Raw genomic sequence first — 21,875 nt, 5'->3', positions numbered from 1 at the left:
TTCTTTCCCACTGGTTGTTATTGCTGCTCTCCTTCAGCCTGAGCAGAAGCTCATGTCTTGGAGCATATGAACCTTGTGCTTTGGCTATAACGAGGGGGTTGCACTGCAAAAGATGCAAGAGATTTCCCCTCCACGTGATGCGAGTCTGCCGTGTCCACAGAAGTAATGGGGCCAGATGGTGTGGGAAGGGAGAACTCAGCAGGATCAGCAGCTATACTCACTGAATCTGAACAGTACCTTTGCTACTAGGATACTTATAACCAAATGTAAATTAAATTAATGAAAAACGGGTATTCAGATATTGCTGTCCCTTGATACTTGAAAATTCTAATTGTGAAGGATTAGATTCATTAAAACATTTGTCTATAAATTTATTTGGCCAAGATGAAAAAAAGACCATAAGGTTTGGGATAGTTTCTAAAACCTTCACAGCTCTGATTATTGAGAATCCTAGAAAACACATGAAATTAACCTTGCCAAATAAAGGTATAAATATCTCTATTGTGTCATCTTTTCCAGTTTTCCTATAGTGCAAATGAAACCGTGCAACTTAACTTATCCGTAAAAACAGATCAGGTCGAGATTGACAGCAAACTGATGGGTAAGTATGAAATACAGGATTAAAGGGAGGTTAATTACAGTAAACAGAAATCTTATTCCTTCATAATTTGGAGTCCTGTGAACAAGAATGTTACCTTTGTAGGTTTTACTGGTTTGGGCAAAACGATTAAATCTGACAGATCAGAAGTTATTAATACTAAACTCATGAATTAAACATCAGAGTTGTATGTATTAAAAGTTTGGTTTTGCTCTGAAGGGCAATCTTAATAGCGAAGCTTCACAGTTCAAAAGTACCTAAGTAGTTTGATTTATGTTTTTTCGATGGCCATTTCCCCTTCCCCAATGAACTTGCCCCCTCCCATAGCAGAAAGGGGTTCCTTCTCACTGCCCTTTGTATGGACTTCACCTGAAATCTCAGCTTTCAGCTGGGTCTCAGTTCAGACAGGTTCTGCAGTCTTTATGTCTGCTGGTGATCAGCAATACACAGAAACATTCAGTGTGCTTTCAGCTGATTACTTTATTCATTTATTTCTATGGCAACAAAAAGTATATTAAGTTTTATAGCACAAAGACTTGGTCTCTGATATAAATTGCTTATTTCTTTATTTTTATTTCTTTCAATGTACAATGATGAAGCAATTATGTCTGTGAGCCTAGTCCTGAGCTGAGGTGAGGAAGCTCCATCAAAATCAGTGGAGCAGTATCTGAGAGCTGGGACATACCTTACACTCCTTTGGACTGAAGTTTAAGGCATAATCTTGCAAAAACGGCGAGGCAGCACACTTGTTACTTGTGTGATGAGTCAATGTCAGGAAAACTAATACTGCCCCCAAGTAATTTCCACTGCAGATTAAATCTTCAGACCATATTTTTCCATCTATACAATATTTAAATTTATTCCCTTTCTTAGTGGCAGCATAGAAGTATGTTTTTAGAAGATTTTCCCTATGGCTCTGTGTGCAGTGTTGAAAGCACTTAAAAGAGGACCTGGCATGAACGTTATGGGGAGGTCATATTACAATCTCACACTGTCTTAATTTCCATTCCAAAGGCTGTGGTGTTTAAAACTGCAGAATTTTGACCAAATATTCCCAACATCTTTTTTCCCAGTCTGGGAAAAACATAGAAAAAAAGAAGTAGCTAAATTATTAACGAAATGTTGTCATTCAAGTTGAAATATAGAGCCCCTGCAAGAGGGGAATTGAAAAATTATAAACAAATGTCTCTTTTTATTATAAAAGGGATTTTTTAAATCCAAATTCTCTCCTGCTTTTAAATTTCCTTGTCACATGAAATCTGGAGCGTAATGGTTTTTATGCATCTTAAAAAGAATTGGCTTTGGGTATATGGTTGCTGCTGAGAAGCACCTTTGAACCTGCCAGTGAAAGAACCCTTTCTTTGTATAACACTTAGTGAATACTAAGTTACGATAGCCTTTTTACATCTCAAGCCATCAGGGGTTCTGAACAGTATGAAATCCAATATATCCCTTTTATCCTTTGTCCTTTTTATCAATGATTTCACGGCTGGTATCTCAAGGTGATGGATAAGAGTCTGAATCTAATGAGTGGCTTGCTGCTGGTACATTTAATGAGCTGATCAGTGAACAGGGGGAGTGTTTAATGCTTTAAGGCCGTAGCTTTCTCTGCTGCATGTATGCAACTGGATGTGAGGGACATCAAGACATTGCAGCGCTGACATTGTTTACTGAGGGATGGGATGAAAATCCCTGTCCAGCCGATGCAGGATAACAAAGTCATTCAGCAAGCGTATTCCCATGCTATATCAGGTGGCCATGTGGTGGTGTGGGTGGGAAATGCAGGGTCTAGGAAGGCAAGGGGAAGATTTGTTTAACAATATTACCTGCTCAAGTCCCTGTGCAGTAGCAGCCTTTCAGAGTGCTGGATTAAGAAAGCAATCTGGTTCCTGCGAAAGCAATTTGTGGCATAGATGTGGGGAAACTTTTCCTTGCCGCTGCCCAAACTGTCTCTTCTGCTTATAAAAGCAAGCAGCAGCGTACCAGGGCTGTCAGCCTGGTGCTTTTCCCCAGCATTACGTTCACATCCAACATACAGAGTGAATAGTTAACACACAAACTGTTGAAAATATTGCTTGGGTTGTATTCGTTGCTCAGTGACTTCTGTATTGATGTGCTCAGTATATGAAGCAAATGATGCTACTCCTGCTTTGTGCTCATCGATTCCTTGAGAATTCAAGATAGGGGTTGAATCAAATGGATGCTCTTTCTCATCGATTCGTTCTTACAAATGCCAAAGTCCCTCAGCTTTGCATACACCTCCAATGATGTCTCGACTGAGTTTGTGCTGGTAGAGCTACTTGAAATCAAGTGGATGGGCTGATTAGATGTAAGAAGGGTTAAAACCAGACTTCATCATTGCATTAACTCCTCACTGTAAGGGAAAGAATAAAAATGTGTTATCCTACTAAAGACTAGCTGTGAAACTGAATGCTGAGGTTTTTAAATATGCATCATTTAGAGAAAAACTGCCCTTGTGAGGTTGTATGCTCTCATGCAAGTGGCAGAGAGATTGTAGCCAAGTTTTGGGCATCCGTAATACTGTTCATGCCTGGCAGGGGAATAAGGGCACTGCTGAAAAATAATTGAAAAACAGCATTCTCATTTTACTTTTTCATTTCAGTAGGAATCTGCCATGGTAGCCTCTTGGAATTAGATTTAAAAAGCTACCGCTGCTGCTGTTATCTAGGAAGATATCAAGTGCATTGAAATGCTAGTGACTGGAGGGTGCTTTTGCTGGTGTCTTTCCTAGAGTCCTGCTCCTCTGAGAATAAAAGCTTTCTTTAAATAGACATTTTTGATGGCCTTTACCATATGCAGTCTCAAAGGGATTTATCCTAGTCTCGCTTGCCCACATCTGATCACCTCTGTTTACTTCTCTTTGCTTCCTGCGTCTTTAAGGATGAAACTCGTTTGAAAAAAAAACAATGTCACAAAGTGACATTAAGTGCCATTTCTTGACACTTAATGAGCACATAAAACAGCTTATCACTACTGGAAAGTGGAGATGTAGAGTCTCTGTCTTGTACTCTCCACTCCCATCTGTGAGCACATTTAACTCTTGAAAGAGCACAGGAGGAAACCTGGATAGTTTTCTGCTGTTCTGGTAAGTTAAGTTGATTTACAAGAAGAGTCAACAAGTGCCAGAGCCTCGGTGGCAGAGGGTGAGGCTGTGTGGCCAGAAAAAAAGAGCAGCCAAAAATAGAGAGAAGGAGGGATGAAGGGAAGGAGCAGAAAAGGAGGGAGCAAGAAGTTCCCCTCTTTATGATAATCAGGTCACCTTCCCAGGGAAGCACAGAACTCACATGCTGAGTTATCTGTGCAACTTGCCCGCTTCCCCTAGAAAAACGTGTGGCATCTTTTCAGTCTGTTTTCTTCTGGGCTAGCTCTCAAGTGCATCTCCAAATGTTTTCTTGCAAGCCCAGGCTTTCCTTATGGTTCTGAACCACCCAGCTATGACTCAAGGCTTTGCCTCTATTTGGGAAAATTAATTTTGTTCAGTGACTGTGCATCATGCTAGAGATTGATGGGGGCCAAAACAAGCCTGGTGTCTGGAACAGTTGGTGCGTGGTTCATCAGTAAGAGAGGCATGACTGTCAGACCTGATTTCTTGGCTCAGAAAAACTAGAATTAAACCCCAGTACATCAGGACGCCCATTCAAGACAAAAGGGAAAACAAAAGCAAGAAAATAGAGAAGAATGGAGAAATGAAGAGGTATTAACTTGAAAAAAGGGTAACACTTCATTAAGTGTTAACTTTCTATTTGGTTCAGGCTTTAGCGATGATTTTGGAAAGGCACAAATGTCCTGGAAACAGCCAACAAAGGCAGCTCTCTTCCTTTAAATATGTGACTGGCAGAGGTCCCATGCCAGCTGATGTCTGTCCCTACCGACACCCACGTAGAGTTTATACCCTTCCACGTCTGACTCCTGGTACGCCAGGAGGACCTGTTTGTTTGAACTAGTCTTTGAACAGTTGTATAGGCAGGTTCATTGAGGATAGTCAAAGAAAGGACTTTGTACTTAAACATTTTGACAATGCCTGAGTGACAAAAATGTGTTTGGGTTCTACTTGATAGTTTATTCATACTCTGCACATGGACACATTTCAGGGTTTTCCATATAGGGAAAAATACAGTTTTCTCTCATCATCATTCAGGGGTTAAGTACAGAGTCTGCATATTCTTCACAGGACTCAACTGAGCAACAGGCAGGCTTTGTACATAGGATTAATTTTCCTTCCTATAACACACTGAATATCCTTAAAACAGAGGAAAATGTCTAAGTGCATTTACCATTCAAATTTCAGTGACTCTGTACAACTGCTCTTATGGACGAAGTGACTGCAGCTTATGCCTCGCGGCCCATCACGACTATAAGTGTGTCTGGTGTGAAGAAGATGGCAAGCCCAGCAAGTGCGTTTATGCAAAACTCTGTCACGCTCCTCCCACCAACACGTGTCCTCATCCAGAAATCACTCGCGTAAGATTGCTTTTTTCTCTCCCTACCAGTGTATTATTTTTCAGGAGAAAGCATCCAAGCAAGCTCATACTGAAAGGCAGTTTTTTTCCTAGGGTGTTAAGTAAGCCTCTGAAATAGCTGCAAGGAAATAATGCCAGTAGTGATGTGTGTGAGAGATTTGTAAAGACTCAAAATAAAAGACTGAATGGAGTCTTTGAGACTCCTTGTTTTTCAAACCTTGTCCTCACTTTGCCAGAAGCCAGGCTAGCAGTGTACGCTTAAAGGTGGCACTTGATTCTTGGGAATTAGCATGGATTTTTTTCTCTCCTGAAGTCCTTTCTACCTGAAATAAGTCTGTAAGAGAGGTTCACTGCTCCTGGAACTACAAGCACTTAAGCAGGCTCATTAACAGGCTTCAAAGTAGGCTTTTAAATAGTATTTAATAAGGGAGCAGGCTGTTTCTGCGTCACAATGTGTTTTCCAGGTGTCAGTGATATTTTCCAGTCCACACCAGAATCAAACCTAAGGCTGTAGAATTTGAATGTAAGAAGTCAGAGAGGCCAAATGTGCACCCCTGACTTCCTCTGCAGTTGGTGCGTTCACCCAGGGCGAGGGAAGAGCATTGTCCACCTTGGTGGACCAGTAGCCAAAGCAAGAAGTGATAAATCCTTGTTCTTTTCAGCAACAAGCCAAATGCTGTTTTTCTGGGCATAATTGTCGAGAAAAGGGTGATATGTACTTCCATTGGGCAAATCTAAATTGCTGCGACAGTGGTATCAGTACTTTGCAACTCAGACACACTGTTTGATGAGAACATATCCCAGGCTATCACAAAATGCCGTACATGACAGAGGTTGAGAGTCGTAACAGGGATGTTTCACTCAATAGGAACTGTTTAATTCTGAAACCTGTGACTGAAACTGGTAGAGACGCTGAATCTCCTGAGGCCGTGGTTAGAGGTGCAGTATGGGTACAGGCAGACCAGCAGCACACTGGATGAGGTTGGCCATGATGGTGTATCTAAGAAGAAAAGGCAGGTAAACAGCTGAAGTCTGCCAAGGAAGGCAAATCCTGAAATCTCGACAGAAAGTGTGGAGAAGACTACTTGTATGATAGCTGTGCCCAGATAAAGACGATTTGAGTGGGAAGGAAGAGGAAAATTAAGAAAAATAAATGTGTTTTCACCTGGGATACTGTTTGTACATGATTGTGGATTAAATACTAAAGACTAAAATATTAGTTTTTTCAAAGCTTTTGTTAGCTTCAGATTTGAACAAAGTATTTGGAGACATCTACACAAACCATTGACTCATTTTTCAGCTAGTTTATTTATGGGTTGAGTGCATAAGGATGGCCAGCGGGCAGAAGTTTTAGGAAGTTGAACCAGTGGGAAACAGAGCAAGTGATTCTGCAGCTGGGCTGGGCAGCAGGCAGCAGCAGCCATGTCTCTGTGCTCAGACTTGCTTAGATCTAAGAAACTCTGATTTTGATGGAGCAGACATTAAAGTCCAGACTTTCCGAAGCTGTATTTGTTTGGCTTCCAATTACTGCATTTGGGACTGTGCAACCTCCCTCTTCTTGATGGTAAACTTGCAGCCCTCCAAAGCTGAAGACTTGAAAAGGTCTTGCTGGAGGTGCTCCAAATATTACATAGGAAAGCTGGTTAGTCTCCCAACAAATATTCAGAATTCAAGTGCCTGTTCGGGCCATATTTCAACCTGAGAAGTCCCCTGCAACTGCAGGATTTTCTCAGTCCTCATTTCAATTGCAAATTATTTAATTAGCATTAGCCCATGTACTGCAGCATCCTACCATTTGATGCAGTAAGGAAGATCAGGGGACTAGAGGAACTTTTGAAGACACTATGCGGGGCAGCACTGTGTGTTAGGAAGGTGCACTGTTCTGATGTGAACCTAAAGGGAGAAAATCATGGCCAAAAAATGCTGGAAAAGCTCTGTGGAATGATTGTGAGAGGACCCCTATCCATTTGCTTTTCAAAATCACAGTGCTTTAGTGGAGGAAGCAAACTTAAAACACAGTGAACACCAGACAAGAGTTTTGTACGTAACAGTCTGCCACAGGAGACATGAAATCTGCAGCTGATGAATACTGGTTCTGAGCTAGCAAATGATTAATTAACATTAAAAAGTTACATAGCATGTTTTTGTGGGGGTCCGACATCTTTTGCATTTCAAGTATGGGTAAGTCAAAGTAGCTTTAAATAATATGGAAGAGCGACATGGTCACTGCAGTATTTAATTTTGCTTTTTTTTTAACCTTCCCTCATGCAAACACAGATTGAGCCAAAAACTGGACCACTAAGTGGTGGAATTCTTTTGACCATAATGGGATCTAATTTGGGAATAAAAGCAGAAGATGTAAAATATATTACGGTGGCAGACAAGGAATGTCTTTTCAAAAAGGAATTCTACTCTGTTTCTACAAGGTAATTGCTGGATATTTTTCACAAGATTTTAGAAGAAAAAAGGAACTTCTGTGCATTTTCAGGAGAAGATGATCTTCCTGTGGTTATAAAAGATTATCAATAGAAGAAAGAACTAGTGTGATATACCTGCACTATTTCATAGTAACATGTCTGAGTCTTTGTTTAAAATTGTTACAGATTCTAACACAGCAACAAATTTACAATAGCGTACTACCATCCTGCTTCTGATTGATTGAATTTTTTTCCTTATTTGTTTGAAAAGCTTTCATAAACTATTACTGCAGATATCTTAAGACTATTTATTTGTTTTTAAATTAAAGGCATCATAGGTGTGCATATAGTTGTTAAAATCTTTGCTAAATCTGAACCACAGTGCAGCCAAGCATACAAGATTTATGGGAAAGTAGGCAAAGCAAGAGGAAGCTTAAATCTTTTTGTTTCAGTCCAGCCACAAAGTTTCTTTCCTGGGGGAAGGGAGGGAGCCCAGAGTTTTGGTTTAGCTTTAGATGACTAAGTTTCATTGCAGAGCCAACAAGTCCATGGATGTTGAATTGCCTAAGCAGGTTGGTAGATGTTTTGCGGATTACTTGTCACACTCTTAAGCAGTGCCAAAAATTAAAACAAAGTGCCTAAATTCTTCTAGGTATCTAGGTGTTTACTACAGATTATATCAAGCATCTAATTTCGAGAGGGAAATACCCTTTTGATATTAGCTGATAAAAAGCATAGCATGAAGGTTCAGTAGTAATATTAAGAGTAATGACGTACTTTAAGCAGTGTGATTTTTCTTTCATTCACTTTTGATATTTAAAGCTGCAGTTGAAACCTTGGCTTTCTTTCCCTTCAGTTAATTTAAAGTGTAATGCAGTAACTTTTTGCTATTTCTGTGGTGTGCTTTGAAAGGGATTTTGAAGATGCCTGAGTGATTTTTTTAGCTTTTGAAAAAAGTTTAGCTTTAGTCAGTTTGTCAATCAGGCATTTAGGAGCTTCCCAGGCCCCTAGGACTGTAAGAATGTATATGTAGCTGTATATGTCTTACTGCTTCCCAAATCCATTGCCATCACTCGTGCTTTTACATGTGCATCACCATCCACAAAATTCCCAACTCTTTTACAGTCATCTTTTCCCATTCCCTATTTTCAATGTTTGCAAAAGCTGCACTGAATTGCAGCATAGCCTTACAAGAATTTCCCCAGCCTCTTGGCTTTTTCTAAAGCTTTTTGATATTTTTAAATACATGGAAAGGAGCCAGAACTGAGATGACTGGTTCCTTGTATCATAGCAACATTACTGGTTTCCTAAGCTCTGCCAGTGTGGTAATGGGTGAGAACAAATGCAACTTGCATAATGTCATTTATCAACAAATTAGGGGGTTTTGAAGGATGTTCTCCATTAGGGAAGCCTTGAAAAAGAAGTTATTCAAAATCTCCAAATAGGTATCTATAATTTTCTGTCTTTATCTTCCTCCATTCTTTTGTTTTATTATTACCTTCTTTTATTTAATTTAATAAAAAAAAGTGCCTAGTCTTGCTCCCTTATCCTTCTGCAGTAAAAAGCTAGTCATTTTTAGGAGACAGTTGCTCCCATGGGCAGGAGAGTGGCGAGATTTAAGGCACTTAAGGCTGCTTTCTGGCTCTGCGGTGATTTAATTGTCGGCCTTCGAGAAGTCGTGTTCTCATTCTTTGTAGCTTTCCATTTGTAACGTGGGGGAAGGGAGGCAATGCCAACGCTGGGGAGGGGAGGGAACTTTTCTCAATTAAAATCCCTGCTAACCACACTACGGCGTTTCCCCCCCACACACCCCGGCCCCGGCCCCCAACTGCTTTCCCTAGCTTGACATATGGTAGAAATTCCTCCAAAGGCACCATTTCCTGTTTCTGCCTGACAAGAAGATACAACTTCCAAGAATACAGTAGAGAGATGATGAGGAACAGACTCAGGCAGCCGTACACATGCCAGGACATGCAAGAATTTAGAGAATTTTGTCCATTTGCCAGTACCCAGACAGAAAATTCTGGAGTGATCTGCAGAGGGACTTGACAATCCTTTTATTATAAGTCCCGATTTAAGTACATTATACCCAGTAATTTGGGGTTGTTGGGGTTTTTTTTTCTATTTGAGGGGTTTTTTTAAGCAGTTGTGCGCTGCTTAAGGAAGAATAGCAATAATCCCAGAGGGAAAGAGTGAAGGAAATGAACAGTGATCCTTAGGGTGTGTCCTATATGAAACTGTCTGCCTGTGCAGGCTGCAAACATTGTATACCTCCTTATCTAACTGTATTATCAGCTCTCCATTAAGCATTTGTCCCAGTTTTCAAGTGTGTCAAATCCTTACTGCATTTTCATGCTTATATTCTGTGGATCACCTGTTTGAAATAAAAATTTAAACATCCATGCTATCAGTCAGCAGCAGTGTTAGTTAAGGCAGTGTTTTCACGGCCATTGTTCCTTGACCTCTGATTTTGTGTGGGTTATCTGAGGATTTATTTTCAGGGAACAGTAATTCTAAAGGGATTTTGATCATAGGTGTGAAAATACGGTAGTTTAAAGCTGAAAGCAGGATGCACAACAAGTATCAGCAGCTAAAACACACAAAGTTATAAGATAGCTGATGGTCTGATTCTTACATCAAGGTGGGGGGGGGGGTCCTTTGTTTTTTTAATATCACCAGGTCCAGTGAAAACCTTGTGGAGGCTTGAAGAGGTTCATCCCTGACTTCTGGGCTGAATTTGAGTATTCTGTAGAAGGCACCTCTGCTAGCTGACTGCTAAGTAGTTGCTGTGTACAGTGCTCAGGTTTCAGTTTTACCTACCTTTAGATAGAAGATTAGACTATTCTTGGGTGTTTTTTGCTGGGAATCTGAGGCAGTGTTCAAGTACCTTGTATAGGATAAAGCGAAGTTAAGTGCTTTTGCTGGCAGTGTGTGCGGTAGCTCACATACATTGCATTGGTATTGCAGCTGTTACTTCTAACAGATAAACTTACATTCTTTCTTGCTAGGATTGTATGTCAAATTGGACCAATGAATGAAACAAAACAAGGTCAAATTGAAGTTAAGATCAACGGAAAATTAGGTACATCACCAAGTGAAGTGCATTTTACATACCAGGTAAGTGCATTTTTTTCAGAGACCTGTTTTATACCTTGTGCATGACTTAAGTTAGAAGTTTACCTGTAAAGCACAGAGTTGCTTGAGTTTGCCTTACAAACTTTGTTTCATCAATAGCACTGTCATTCAAGTATGTTAGAAAACACTTAACTTGAGCATTTCTTTATACAAAGGATATACCAAAAATCTGTTCTGATCAGTAGATCCAGAGTCTCAAAACAGGATGATGTTGTTTGCATTTCAAGTTAAAAAGATGTGGTAGAAAAGAAACTGTAATAAACTTATTCAGTAGTGACACAGTATCTCGTAAGTGTCACTATTGAATATAAAAGAATCAGCACTGCAAAACATTAGCTATTCTTTAGATGCACAGTTGGTGCACTATTTTAATCACTGTGTTTAGTCTAGCCAATGTTCTTAATTACAAGAATGGATGCAGAGCAGCTGCAGAATAAGTAATGAAGGTACATTAATTTTTTAATAATTTATTTCATTCAAAAATACAGCATGAAGAGCCACAGACAGTGTGATGTGTGTTCATATTACACATATGCTTTGTTTTCAGTGTCACTATGAAGGAGAATTTTGTTTGTGTCTTAATTTCTTTATCCTAAATGTGGCTCTAGGTTATAGCTGGTCTAGCCTGTGGTTTTAGCAGCAAGTACCTTTATCTCTGTCTATGAGGTCTTCAAAATTTATAAGAGCCTGTGATATTTGAGAGGTTTAAATAATCTCTGTCCTCATACTGGTACTTGAAATTACACCTATAAACTGTACATCTATAAAACATAAAGGGTGGGTTAGGCTTTTATCTTCTCCCTTATTTAAACTTCTGTTTCATTAATTCTTGATATCTTGTGAGAAGGAAAGAAAAGGAGTCAGCAGTAAGAGGTGGAATAAGTCAAGAATGACATTCAACTGAGAAGAGGATATTCTTGTTTTTGCAAAACAGGCTAGAAGTGGTTTTTCCATAATTTCCAAGCAAATACCTCCTTTTCCTGCTGATCTCTCTTTGAAAACACCCTTTTTGCTTCAAAATGTCCTCTGTTCCTTTGTGGAAGTGTAGGTTATAATTAAGTCTTTCTTCGTCAATCTCATTTGTCTTAACCAGAGAAGAACATAATCTCCCATGTTTATGTGTTTGTGGTCTCTGGGACAGAGGCTATGACAGTAAACCCTACATGAGATGAGATTTTGACATGAACCCATTGTGTGGGGTACATTTTACACCAGTTCTCCTATGCTTCTCCTGCGTGTAAAGATTCTCCCACGGTTTGCATGAAAACCACATGAAGAAGTTATGGAGTGTATTGAAACGTAATCTGAAGCCCCCATGTAGGCTTCGAAGCCTGTCTGTGAACTTGTTCTGGTGTGATTCCCTGCTCAGCCCACTGGGGAGGCGAGATAAGCAGCCACCGCTTTTGGCTACTTAAGGGAAAGATTCTTGATCGCCCATCAGTGAGGCGCTAGGAGAAGCCGCTGTGCACAGGTGTCATCCAGGTGGAGGTTTCCCTGCAAGCCCAAGACTTCCTCTGGGCCAATCTCTGCCTGCATTGGGGTTACTGAAATATCAGATACCTAAGGTAACTGCCAATGAAGAGCATTTTTATTTACTGCAAAAATCTTCCCATGGGGACTCTACAAAATGCAAAGCAATGGTAAGTAATACAGTTCATGCCTTAAAACTGGTGAAATTGGTTTCTAGTTTCATTTCTCTTTGTTCCATGAGAAAATGAAGCCCGCTGTGGACTGCAGTAGCATTAAAGTCAGTACAGGGCATCACATTCATGCGCACCTCTACAAGCGTGACACAAGCGCTTTTGGTGTGAGAACAGACGATCAGAGCAGACAATCGTGTCAGTTGATGTTGTCTTAAAAGCTACAATCTTGTTTCACTGCTGTTTTCAGGCTGTTCTTTAGTGACTTCTTTCAGCAGACATGCGAAATCTGTGCTTTGTTTAAAACCTCTTCTATTCAGTATATACAAAGAAAAGAAAATACTCTTCTTTCCAAAAGCCTTCCTAAAATAAATTTTCTATTATGTATTTCCCTCTTTCTTTCGCACATTGTCTGGCTACCCTCCTGCTGGTAATTATCACTGGTTTTGCTGTGTGCTCTGATCACCTGAAGCACAATAGCTTCAGCTTTAGCAGTGACCACTCTGCGGTGTGTGGCGGCACAGGGCAGAACTGCACGAGCAGTGCACAGTGCACAGCCCGGTGTGTCTATGTACACCGGAGGTGTCACCATACTCCCCACAGTCTCAGCCTTGTACATGGGCTACTGTCTACCACCAAAAGCACATAGTCAGTTGTCAAGTAGATTGGATATAAGGAAGAATTTTTTTATGATGAGGGTGGTGAGACACTGGAACAGGTTGCCCAGAGAAGCTGTGGATGCCGCATCACTGGAAGTGTTCGAGGTCAGGTTGGATGGGGCTTTAAGCAACCTGATCTAGTGAAAGATGTCCTTGCCCATGGCAAGGGGGTTGGGCTAAATGATCTTTGAAAGTCCCTTCCAACCCAAACCACTCTATGATTCTGTAAGTACTACTACATTTAGCTATTGTTGATACCCAGTCTGAACAATGAGATGTGTTTTTTAAAGCTGGATTGTTGAGGGTCAATAGTCAGCACAACTTGGGGCTCAGACTCGTGCTTCTGCCCTGTCTGCCAGCACAGCACATTTCTGAGCTGAGGAACACGTGAGACCTCCATTAAATGGGTCAAAAATCCAGTTAAAAGGGAAGCCATGGTTTCAATTTAAAATTACTTCTGAACTAAAATGCCCTGGTCCACAAGAGTCTGTGCTGTGCAGTAAGCACCTCATCTATATTTGCTGCGTAACAGGAAGAAAGCTCTATTTCTCCCTACCCATTACAATTTCTCTATCCAACCTGAGTGCTGTTCAAGTCCAGCCATTCCAGTGAAATTAAATTCTGGTAACCCAGTCCTCCTCTACTGACATTTCTGTTGTTTCACTGTAAGCAGGATCAGGCAATAACCATTCTCCTGTTTAGAGAAATAGAAATGAAGTGATGTTAAATTTTAATATCCATCTATGCGGTACATCTGGAGCACTGACAGCTTGACTGGTCTCTAAGCAGGTGGAGCAGTAACACGGCTAAAGGCTAGTCCTGCTTTTTTATTTGTTGTTACCTTTATCTGATTTGCTTGTTACTATGACAGTGAGAAGCAGTATCAAAGGAAGGAGTTAAGCTTTTCCTAGGTATATGGCGCAGATTTGCTGATCCCATACAAGCATGATTCCTTTCTCAGAATACCTCATCTTCAGACTTGAGCCACCAGAACGAGAGCTTGCAGCTGGTTCTGGGATCTCCAGCGTCTGTTTGCAAGAGCAATTCTGTGAGGTTTCAGCTGTGCAGGTTAAAAAGACTATCTGGTTTCAGAAAGCTCAAATGAATGTAAGATGGTGAAATTAGAGGTAGAACTTTGCAAAAGTGTAATACATTTCTGAAGTGCGAAAGGTAGTTTAGGGACTGCCTTGGAAATAATGACTTGTAGTAAATTAGGAAGTCTATTTACCTAAACAAGATGAGGTGAATAACCAAAAAGAGGAAGAAGGGGGGACAAATTAGAGTCTGATCTGAAAACAAACATGAACATGACTATTCACCATGCTGAAAGTTTGAATGTGAACCTGAACAGCACAGTTACATTTAACAAGGTGCTCTCTTCCACCTTAATCTACTCCCAGCTTGGCAGTTTCCTCTTACCTCCATCCATCCTCTGCTTTCCTTCTTGATGTTTGAAGCAATTCCCTGGGGAGCTCTCACCAGTGCAGTGCCATTAGTGCCACAAGGCTTTTGTGGAGGGTTTTAGCTTACTCCTTGATTTTTCTCCGAGTCTTTACCTCAACACATGCATTTTACACTGTGGCTAGGGGTTTTGGGTGGGTTTTTGCGGGGGCGTGTTACATGCTTGTTGCTATTACAATTGATGCTGATAAGCCACACATCCACAGCAGTCTGGAATTGCTTCCAGAGGATCTTATTTTATTCTTGAGTCCTGGAGCACATCTTGTTTGTGTGTCAGCCTGCATAGAGGCCAGGAGAACTAACTCCTGGGTAGCTGAGAGTTTTAGCGAAGTTGGCCCTTCCTTATGTGGATATTATTAGACTTAATTCTCTATCATCTGAGCTATGCACTTAAATACATGTCCCACCATTCAGTGCTCGTGGTTCTGCTTGAAAGCTGCCAGTGGACACTGGCTGTATGATAATGCAGACTTTCCAGTCATGCATGCTTCCATTTCTCCATCAAACCTGTCAGCAAGGCTCTGTGCTCTTTTCAGAAAATCATGTGGTGTCTGCCTCACGATAAAAAGATGCTGCCTCCAGTCCAAAAAATTAGTTTAAAATACCAACCCTTTGCATAAGCCTCCCATCCACAGCAGACAGCACACGACATGCATTGCCAGGCAAATGCTCTGCCTGGGCACCTGGAGTGGCTGGAAGCATCTGATCAGCTCACATGGTGTGAGGTTTGGACAAAGCAGCCCCAGAAAGGCAGGACTCGGCTCACTTCTCTGCTGTTGCAGAAATAACCCAGGAACTGAAGCCTGGCTTGTGTTGTGGATGCTGTGACGCATCGAGCTGGTGGGTCAGGTCAGCCACTGCGGTGAACACCAGGCTGCCAAGAGTGCGCAATGGAAATTCTCTGGTTGAATATCCTGTGAGTGGGTGGCTTGTCTGAAGAAACAAGAAGCAGGCTCCCTTGAGTCTGAGAAAGGAGGGAAGTGGAGGGGGAAAGACCAGTTCCTATGACTTGTGTGCCCTGTTCAGAAGCTTAATTTAGCCCCTGTGGTTACCTTTATAGTCCATGAAATGACATTTTGACCTCCAAGAAGGTGGCCAGTATCTACAGCACTTCATGGGCTATACCTTTGCCTTCAATTTTTGTGTGCGTTATATGCAAGGGTGGGCAGAATAATTTGGCTTTCAGTGCAGGGCAGATAATTTTGGTAACAAATTAGTTGTTTTACAGACCTACTTCAAGAGCCAGAACTTATTGCAGCTGGGACCAGGATGAGGAAAGGGCAAGGTTACTTGTGGAGGAAAGAATGGATGAGATAAATGCAGAACAATAATGTGCTCTGTACATTTGTGAAAATCTTATCCACGTGTGTCTGCACAGTCATCAGGTCCTTGACACAGCATCCCTGTGCTCTGCTTGTGTGGAAGAACAAGAGCCCATTCCTACTTGTGAAGATGTGCACTTGCATCAAAGGCAAACCCCCAACCGGAGGTCACTGCCTACAGGAGCTGGCAGAAGGGAGTTTAGGTGGCTTTGCCATTTGCTACCCATCATGTCCTTTTGAACGCATCCATCTGTTGCTGGCTTCCCCTTGTGCTGCAGCTGGCATCTCTCACGGCATCACGGGGATATACTCTGCCACCATCCTCTTTTCCCTCCCCAGTTGTCTCTCTGCTTGTGGTCTGGCATGGTTGCATTTTCTCCAGCATCCCCCTCTGAAGCATAGAGTTCATGCCAAGGTTTCTTTGCATCTCCATTAGGCTCCGCTCTTCTGTTGCCTTCCAACTGTTCCTGAATGACTGGCCCCTCTTGTGATCTACCAGTAGCCTCCTTGGTGGCTGCTTGTTTCTGTCTTTTTTTTCTGCATTAGTGAAGGATAAGGGGTAACCACTTTTATCTCGGTGGTGTAGTTCTTGGGCTAGAAACTGTCTACCACAGATGAATATTGTAGTAGATAGTATCCCTATTTACAGAGTCATGCCCAAGAATATAACAAGTTGAGTAAGTGCTTGGTGAAAGACAAGTGGAAAAGTAGAGAAATGGAAAAAGACGACATGCAGAAGCTAGGTGATGCTCCACAGGAGTGCACTGCTTTTGTTCTCGCATACTGTGCAAGGGACCAGAAATGAGTTGGCTGGACATGACAGTGTAAACCAGGAAAGCTGCAAAGCAAACAAACCAAGTGAAAAAGAACATGAATCAGCTTGGCAGATCAGAGCCCAAATGCAAGTCGGGTGACTGAAAAAGAGGCTGGGGGAATGGCTTTCTTTGCACCTGCATATCTTTAATGGGAAAATTGCAAAGAAGCTGGATAAAAAAGAAAAGGCGAATAGCAGTAACCCCACTGTTAGCCAGGTAGAAGCTATGCTTTGATTTGACACCATCAGACCACAGAGATCTAAAATGCTGGGAGCTCTCTGAAAGCATTTTCAGCCTGTAAAAGATATATTTTACTAAAATTGTAATCAGAAACCTGAAGAAACAGATCACCTTCCTAACTGTGCAAAAAGACTAACTGCAAGTCATAAAATATTAAAGATTTAAAAGTTCATTCTAGATTAGTAAACAGGATGAAAAAATGTAAGAGCTGAAATGTGAATGCTCAGAGGGTCTGCAGTAGCTGTGTAAGAGCAGCAGTCATGTACGTTGCTAATAAGTAAGTTCGCGTCTAAATGTGATTATAAGTGGAATAGACATGGAGATAATTTACCCTCCAGCACACAGAAAGCATGAAACTACAATGAAAAATGTATCAGCATTTCTGTGAACAGATTTGTAAGCAGGAGGCAAAGGATACAAACAGAGCAAGCAAAGGAAAGACTTCTGTTGGTGATGGAGAAAACAGGACACTGGAAAATGGCCTGAGTGTGAAGTCCTATACGTACTTGGGCCAGTGCAAGCTGGTTTGCCAGTACTTTTTTTTCCCAGTACCTCTGTGCTGACGAAGCACAGAGCACCTCAGAGGACGTACTGTTGCAAGACTATGACATTACTGTGAGGCGAAACCAAAAAATATAGTTTGTGAAGCTCAGGTTAGTCCCTGATGCAAAGATAAGGCAGTGGCACACAGGAATGCGAATGCCACGTAAGGGAATCCACTGGTATTACAAAGAGAATGAATGAATTTGCTACCAAACACACCAGCACTATTTGAATGTTACATACCATAAGCAATGTACAAGGACTTAGAAATTGCCATTGTCTCACTGTTTCAAATTGGAGCAGATAACCACTGCTTTCAGGTAAATCGTATCAATGGAATGGGCACCAACCACAGTCATAAAACAGAAGAGGTAACATATTCGTAGTGTTACTATCCTTCCAGCAAAGCTGCCTAATGGTTATCAAAGCACTGGGAGAGCTGCTTATCAGTTCGGGAGTACTAACCCAGCAGTGTGGTACAACATGGGAAAGTTGGGTTGCAGGTAGACTTTGAGATCTCTAGCTCAACATCATTAAACATAAGCAGGATTTAAGGAAGGTTTGGATGTAAGATATGCAAAATGCTCAAATTTCCCATGACTGACAAGCTACAATCTGCTCGGACCTACAAGCAAGAAATCCTGTCAAGATCAAATTATTTCTTCAGGATAAACCACGTAGTAGGGAGCAAGTTACACCTGTTGACAAGTTGGGACTATATGATCCTTGTAGGTCCCTTCCAACTGAACTATTCTATTGTATTTTATTCTGAATAGCATGGCTGTGGATGTGCATATGTTTTACCAAAACTGCAAATCCACTTCCTACAAACACAGGGCATGATCGTTAGAGCATAAGGTGGTGGGGAGTCCCGGTGGTGGGAAGTTCCTCTGCTGGGAGGTGGCTTACCAGACTTGGCAAGAAACAGGCCACTTAACAACTGACAGATGTTGGAACAGGCTTTTTTAAACTAGACTATCAAAACCCCCACATAACAAGGTAACCTGTTATTGCAGAAAATATTTATGCTCAAACATTAAACTATCTGGAATACACGACCAATATTTTCCTGGTGACAAAAGGAGAAGTATAGACCTGAAAGAACATTCCTCCATTTCAAGCAAAATAAGAAAAAGACTGAAATATGTATGAATTATGATTTTCTACACTTTAAGGAATTATAAAAGAAGGGTTAAGTTAGCATTTGCAGGGTTGTTTAGATTTTACTGTGTCCATGAGAAATGAAGTATTGCCAAGTCCTCACAAGGGCTGACGTTTTCCAGAAGAATTATTACAAGACGGCTACAAATTCCATATAGGACACATAATCAAATATTCTGCTTAACATCATAATTGCACTGAGCACTGCGGTGTGATGTTATAGTGGTGCACTGCGCTGCGATCTTACAGAAAGTGTGACTTCCCCCAGGCACCTTCTGACTGAGCCAACAAAGATCCCAAGTTGCAGAGGACTGAAAAGGAAAGCGGGGTATTTATTATGACGGCAGGCGTACTTCTGATTCAGAGACTGAAATGAGAAAAGGGCAGAAACAAGGAGAGAAGAAATGCTTCAGGGGATTTGGAAAAGGTGGCATCACTGATCTCGCAGCACTTGAGGTCCTAGGTTTATCAGTGCTGTTTGTAATGGTTGAACATTCAGTATTGCTCGGGGTTGAGTCCAAATTAAAGGGGATTGCCTCTTGGTAAAAGCAGCATTTTTATTATCCCTCAAACAAGGTTTGCAGTGACGGATTTACCCTTTGCCCCTCATTTTCCTCTGCAAGGAGAACAATCTCATGTAGGGCTGTGGTAGGCAACATAGAGCTGTAGGTTAGGTGCAGCTTTACTAGACTGCATAAGATAAGACTGTGTAAGATAAGACTAGACCTGGCAGCTTCCAAGGGTCTGAACCTCTCTGTCCCACTGGTGAGTGCCGTGTCAGCTGTGGGAAGGGGCTACCTTCTCCTTAGGTAACACGAGTCTTGTTGAAGGCTTGTACCACCACTGGTGGTACTTTTTCAAATTATCTTGGCATTCAGCAAAATATCATTCTCCTGCTGATCCTATCTACCTAATTGCATTTTTGAAAAATGCTTTCTGGTTGAGCATTTGGATGATCCAATTTTTTTTTCTTTATTGGTACTCTTAAGAAGACTGCCAGGTGGGCCAATGTAGCTCTGCTCTTTGAGCCATCCATGAATATTTTAAAGAGCACTAAAACTTGCTCGTAGCACATTGGTTTTGCAATAAAATGGTTACTAAGGTTGTTAAAATTCTTGATAATGTATTTTAACTACTTATTTTTTCTGGCAAGTCCTTAAGAGGAAGGGAAAGGAGGAAAATGTGAAACAGAAAATGGCAAGTTAAAATGAATCAAATCATTTTCCTAACAAGTTTACGATAACAAGGTGTTACTATATGATGCTTTGTCTTAGCAGTCATGCTGAAGAATTCCTCTGCACACAGGGCACGGTTCAGCTTCTCCTTATTAGATCATCTTTATGAGGCGTCCACATTATTTGGTCTCTGGAGAGTTCTTGGTATTTGCAAAATTACTTTAAATATGTTAAATATGAATACTTTGACTTAAGCTGTTTTAAAATAGTCCTTTGAGGAACTGCTGCAAGATCAGTGATTAAAGAGAAAATAAGGGTTAAGCATAACTATTTCACCTCCTCCTTGGCTGCTACCTGTGTTAGCTCCCAGGCTGGTTCTTGGCCTCGGTTTTCCATTCAGCCTGAAGTGCAGCCGAGACGTGCCTATGCCGTGGTGCGGCTGCACCGTGGATGGGGTGAGGCGTGGGTGGCTTGTTCTCCCGTCCGGCGTACCTGGGCTTTAACTTCCAGCAGAGTTGGAGTCTTGCTAAGAAAAAAAAAAAAAAAAAAAACAGTTTCTGGGGAAAACGGAACAGATATTTGTTTCACTTCCCCCTTGTGGCTGTGTTATTCAGAGATAATTTTGCTATTTGGTTACCTATACATCCCTGTTCCTAGGGAGGCAAATGCAGGCCACCACTAAAAGGTCTGCCACAGAAAATGGTGCTGGAAGGTTCTGCTCCAAGTTCGTGGCTCACTCGATATTTACTGGTTGTTAACAACAGAGCCAGCTGACGCCCTGCCAAAGTTACCCATCAGGTAACCCAGCAGAGCTTTAATGGCAATTATTTCAGTTTTTGCAGGAAGAAATGAATACGGCTGTCTAGCAGAAGTCCTTAGCAAGCCTCCTTTCATTTTTTATGCTGAGGTTACAGAGAACAGTGGTGTGTGGTGCTTCAGAAACCTTTTCTTGTTCCTTTCCTTCCTAAGTCTCTGCTTAAAGGCTTGGTTTTAAGTGGTTTCTTGTTACTTTCCTTCCTAAGTCTGTCCTTAGAGGCTAGGCTTTCAGTGGAGGTAGTATTTAGGGAAAAGGCTACAAATTTTAAATAGTTTTTCTGAGGTTCAGGGATAATGAGTTTGTCCATACTGATCCTTTAGTGGTTCTTGGGGGATACTTTTGTCTGAAAGCTATCCCAGGCATGTTATGCAGCTAATCATTGCTGTGGATTTTTACTGCAGATGATACAGAGGTCCAACACGCTTAACAATTTATAGCAATTAAGATTTAATTTGAAGTTAATAAAAGGTATGGTTTTCTGTCCATGTGGTAAGGTTACACTTAAAGTATTTGATATGTTTTTATAAACTATTTATTGACTGTGTATTTTATATACAATTTTGATTGTCATTTTTTTAGCAACAAAATTGTGTTACAAAAAAGCACAAATGAGTTTTTCTGTGAAGTGCGTTAGACTTGTGTTAATTTAAACTTTATGATTTTTTAAAATGACCCCCTCAAGCTTTTTATTTACCTTGACATGACTTATTTCAATTTAGCTTCAATCAGCAAGCAATCAAAGCCAAAGAAGAGTATGCACAGAGAGGATTGTATAGACCTAAGTGAGCAAGTTTTAGTCAGCTCTGTTATATTTAATCAAGGCTCCTTTTTGCTTAAAAAATGCTTTAAAATGACTTTGGATCACTTCCCTACAAAAAACGCTGTAACCCAAGTGATGTGTTAAATTAAAACGAAATCAAAGGTTAGTGCATGAGAGCAGTCATATGCTGCAGCGACGTGCATCTTGAGGAGTGAAGGGTTTACAAACAGATTTCTCTCAGGGAAGAAAAGCAATTGACACCCAATTAGCGTTAAAGCATATTCCTAAAGCTCAATGACTTGAGAGCAAATTACAGTTGTCATTGTGGATTTGTGAAGCGTGCTGAACGATGATGCATTCCTTCAGAGGGAAGTTGCTCAGACATGAAAGTATACAACAAGCACAGCAAGTACGAGTTCTCCACATTTCTATAATATCTGTGCTTCAATAAAACAAATTTGTAAAGTAACCATGAGGTCAATTGGATGCATTTTTACGGATTCCCGCTGCTTGTTAGAAACCGGTCGATGGCTCACCGAGCTTTGAACCAAACTGCGGTACATGAGGCCCCCTCCTCCCTGCCATTCGTGGGCCCTCGGTTTTGTAGCTGTAAGCTGTCACAGAGATGGTGGTCTGTGCCTGAGCAAAACG

At 41.2% G+C, this 21,875-nt stretch overlaps 1 protein-coding gene across 2 annotated transcripts in view; it reads left to right on the top strand.

Moving 5' to 3' along the window:
* PLXNB2 (plexin B2) overlaps positions 1 to 21,875 on the top strand; it is a 119,963-nt gene that overhangs the window by 61,975 nt on the left and 36,113 nt on the right. For both annotated transcript variants that reach the window (XM_075492952.1, XM_075492961.1), the window contains 4 exons: positions 520 to 601; positions 4,908 to 5,080; positions 7,357 to 7,505; positions 10,505 to 10,613. In XM_075492952.1, coding sequence (XP_075349067.1) covers positions 520 to 601; positions 4,908 to 5,080; positions 7,357 to 7,505; positions 10,505 to 10,613 — 513 coding nt within the window. The remainder of the gene's footprint in view (positions 1 to 519; positions 602 to 4,907; positions 5,081 to 7,356; positions 7,506 to 10,504; positions 10,614 to 21,875) is intronic.

The sequence above is a fragment of the Mycteria americana genome, chromosome 1, assembly GCF_035582795.1.
Source record: "Mycteria americana isolate JAX WOST 10 ecotype Jacksonville Zoo and Gardens chromosome 1, USCA_MyAme_1.0, whole genome shotgun sequence".
In the NCBI taxonomy this organism is placed as follows: Eukaryota; Metazoa; Chordata; class Aves; order Ciconiiformes; family Ciconiidae; genus Mycteria; species Mycteria americana.
Note: the sequence above shows the minus strand (reverse complement) of the source record. Positions and strands in the feature narration are given on the sequence as shown.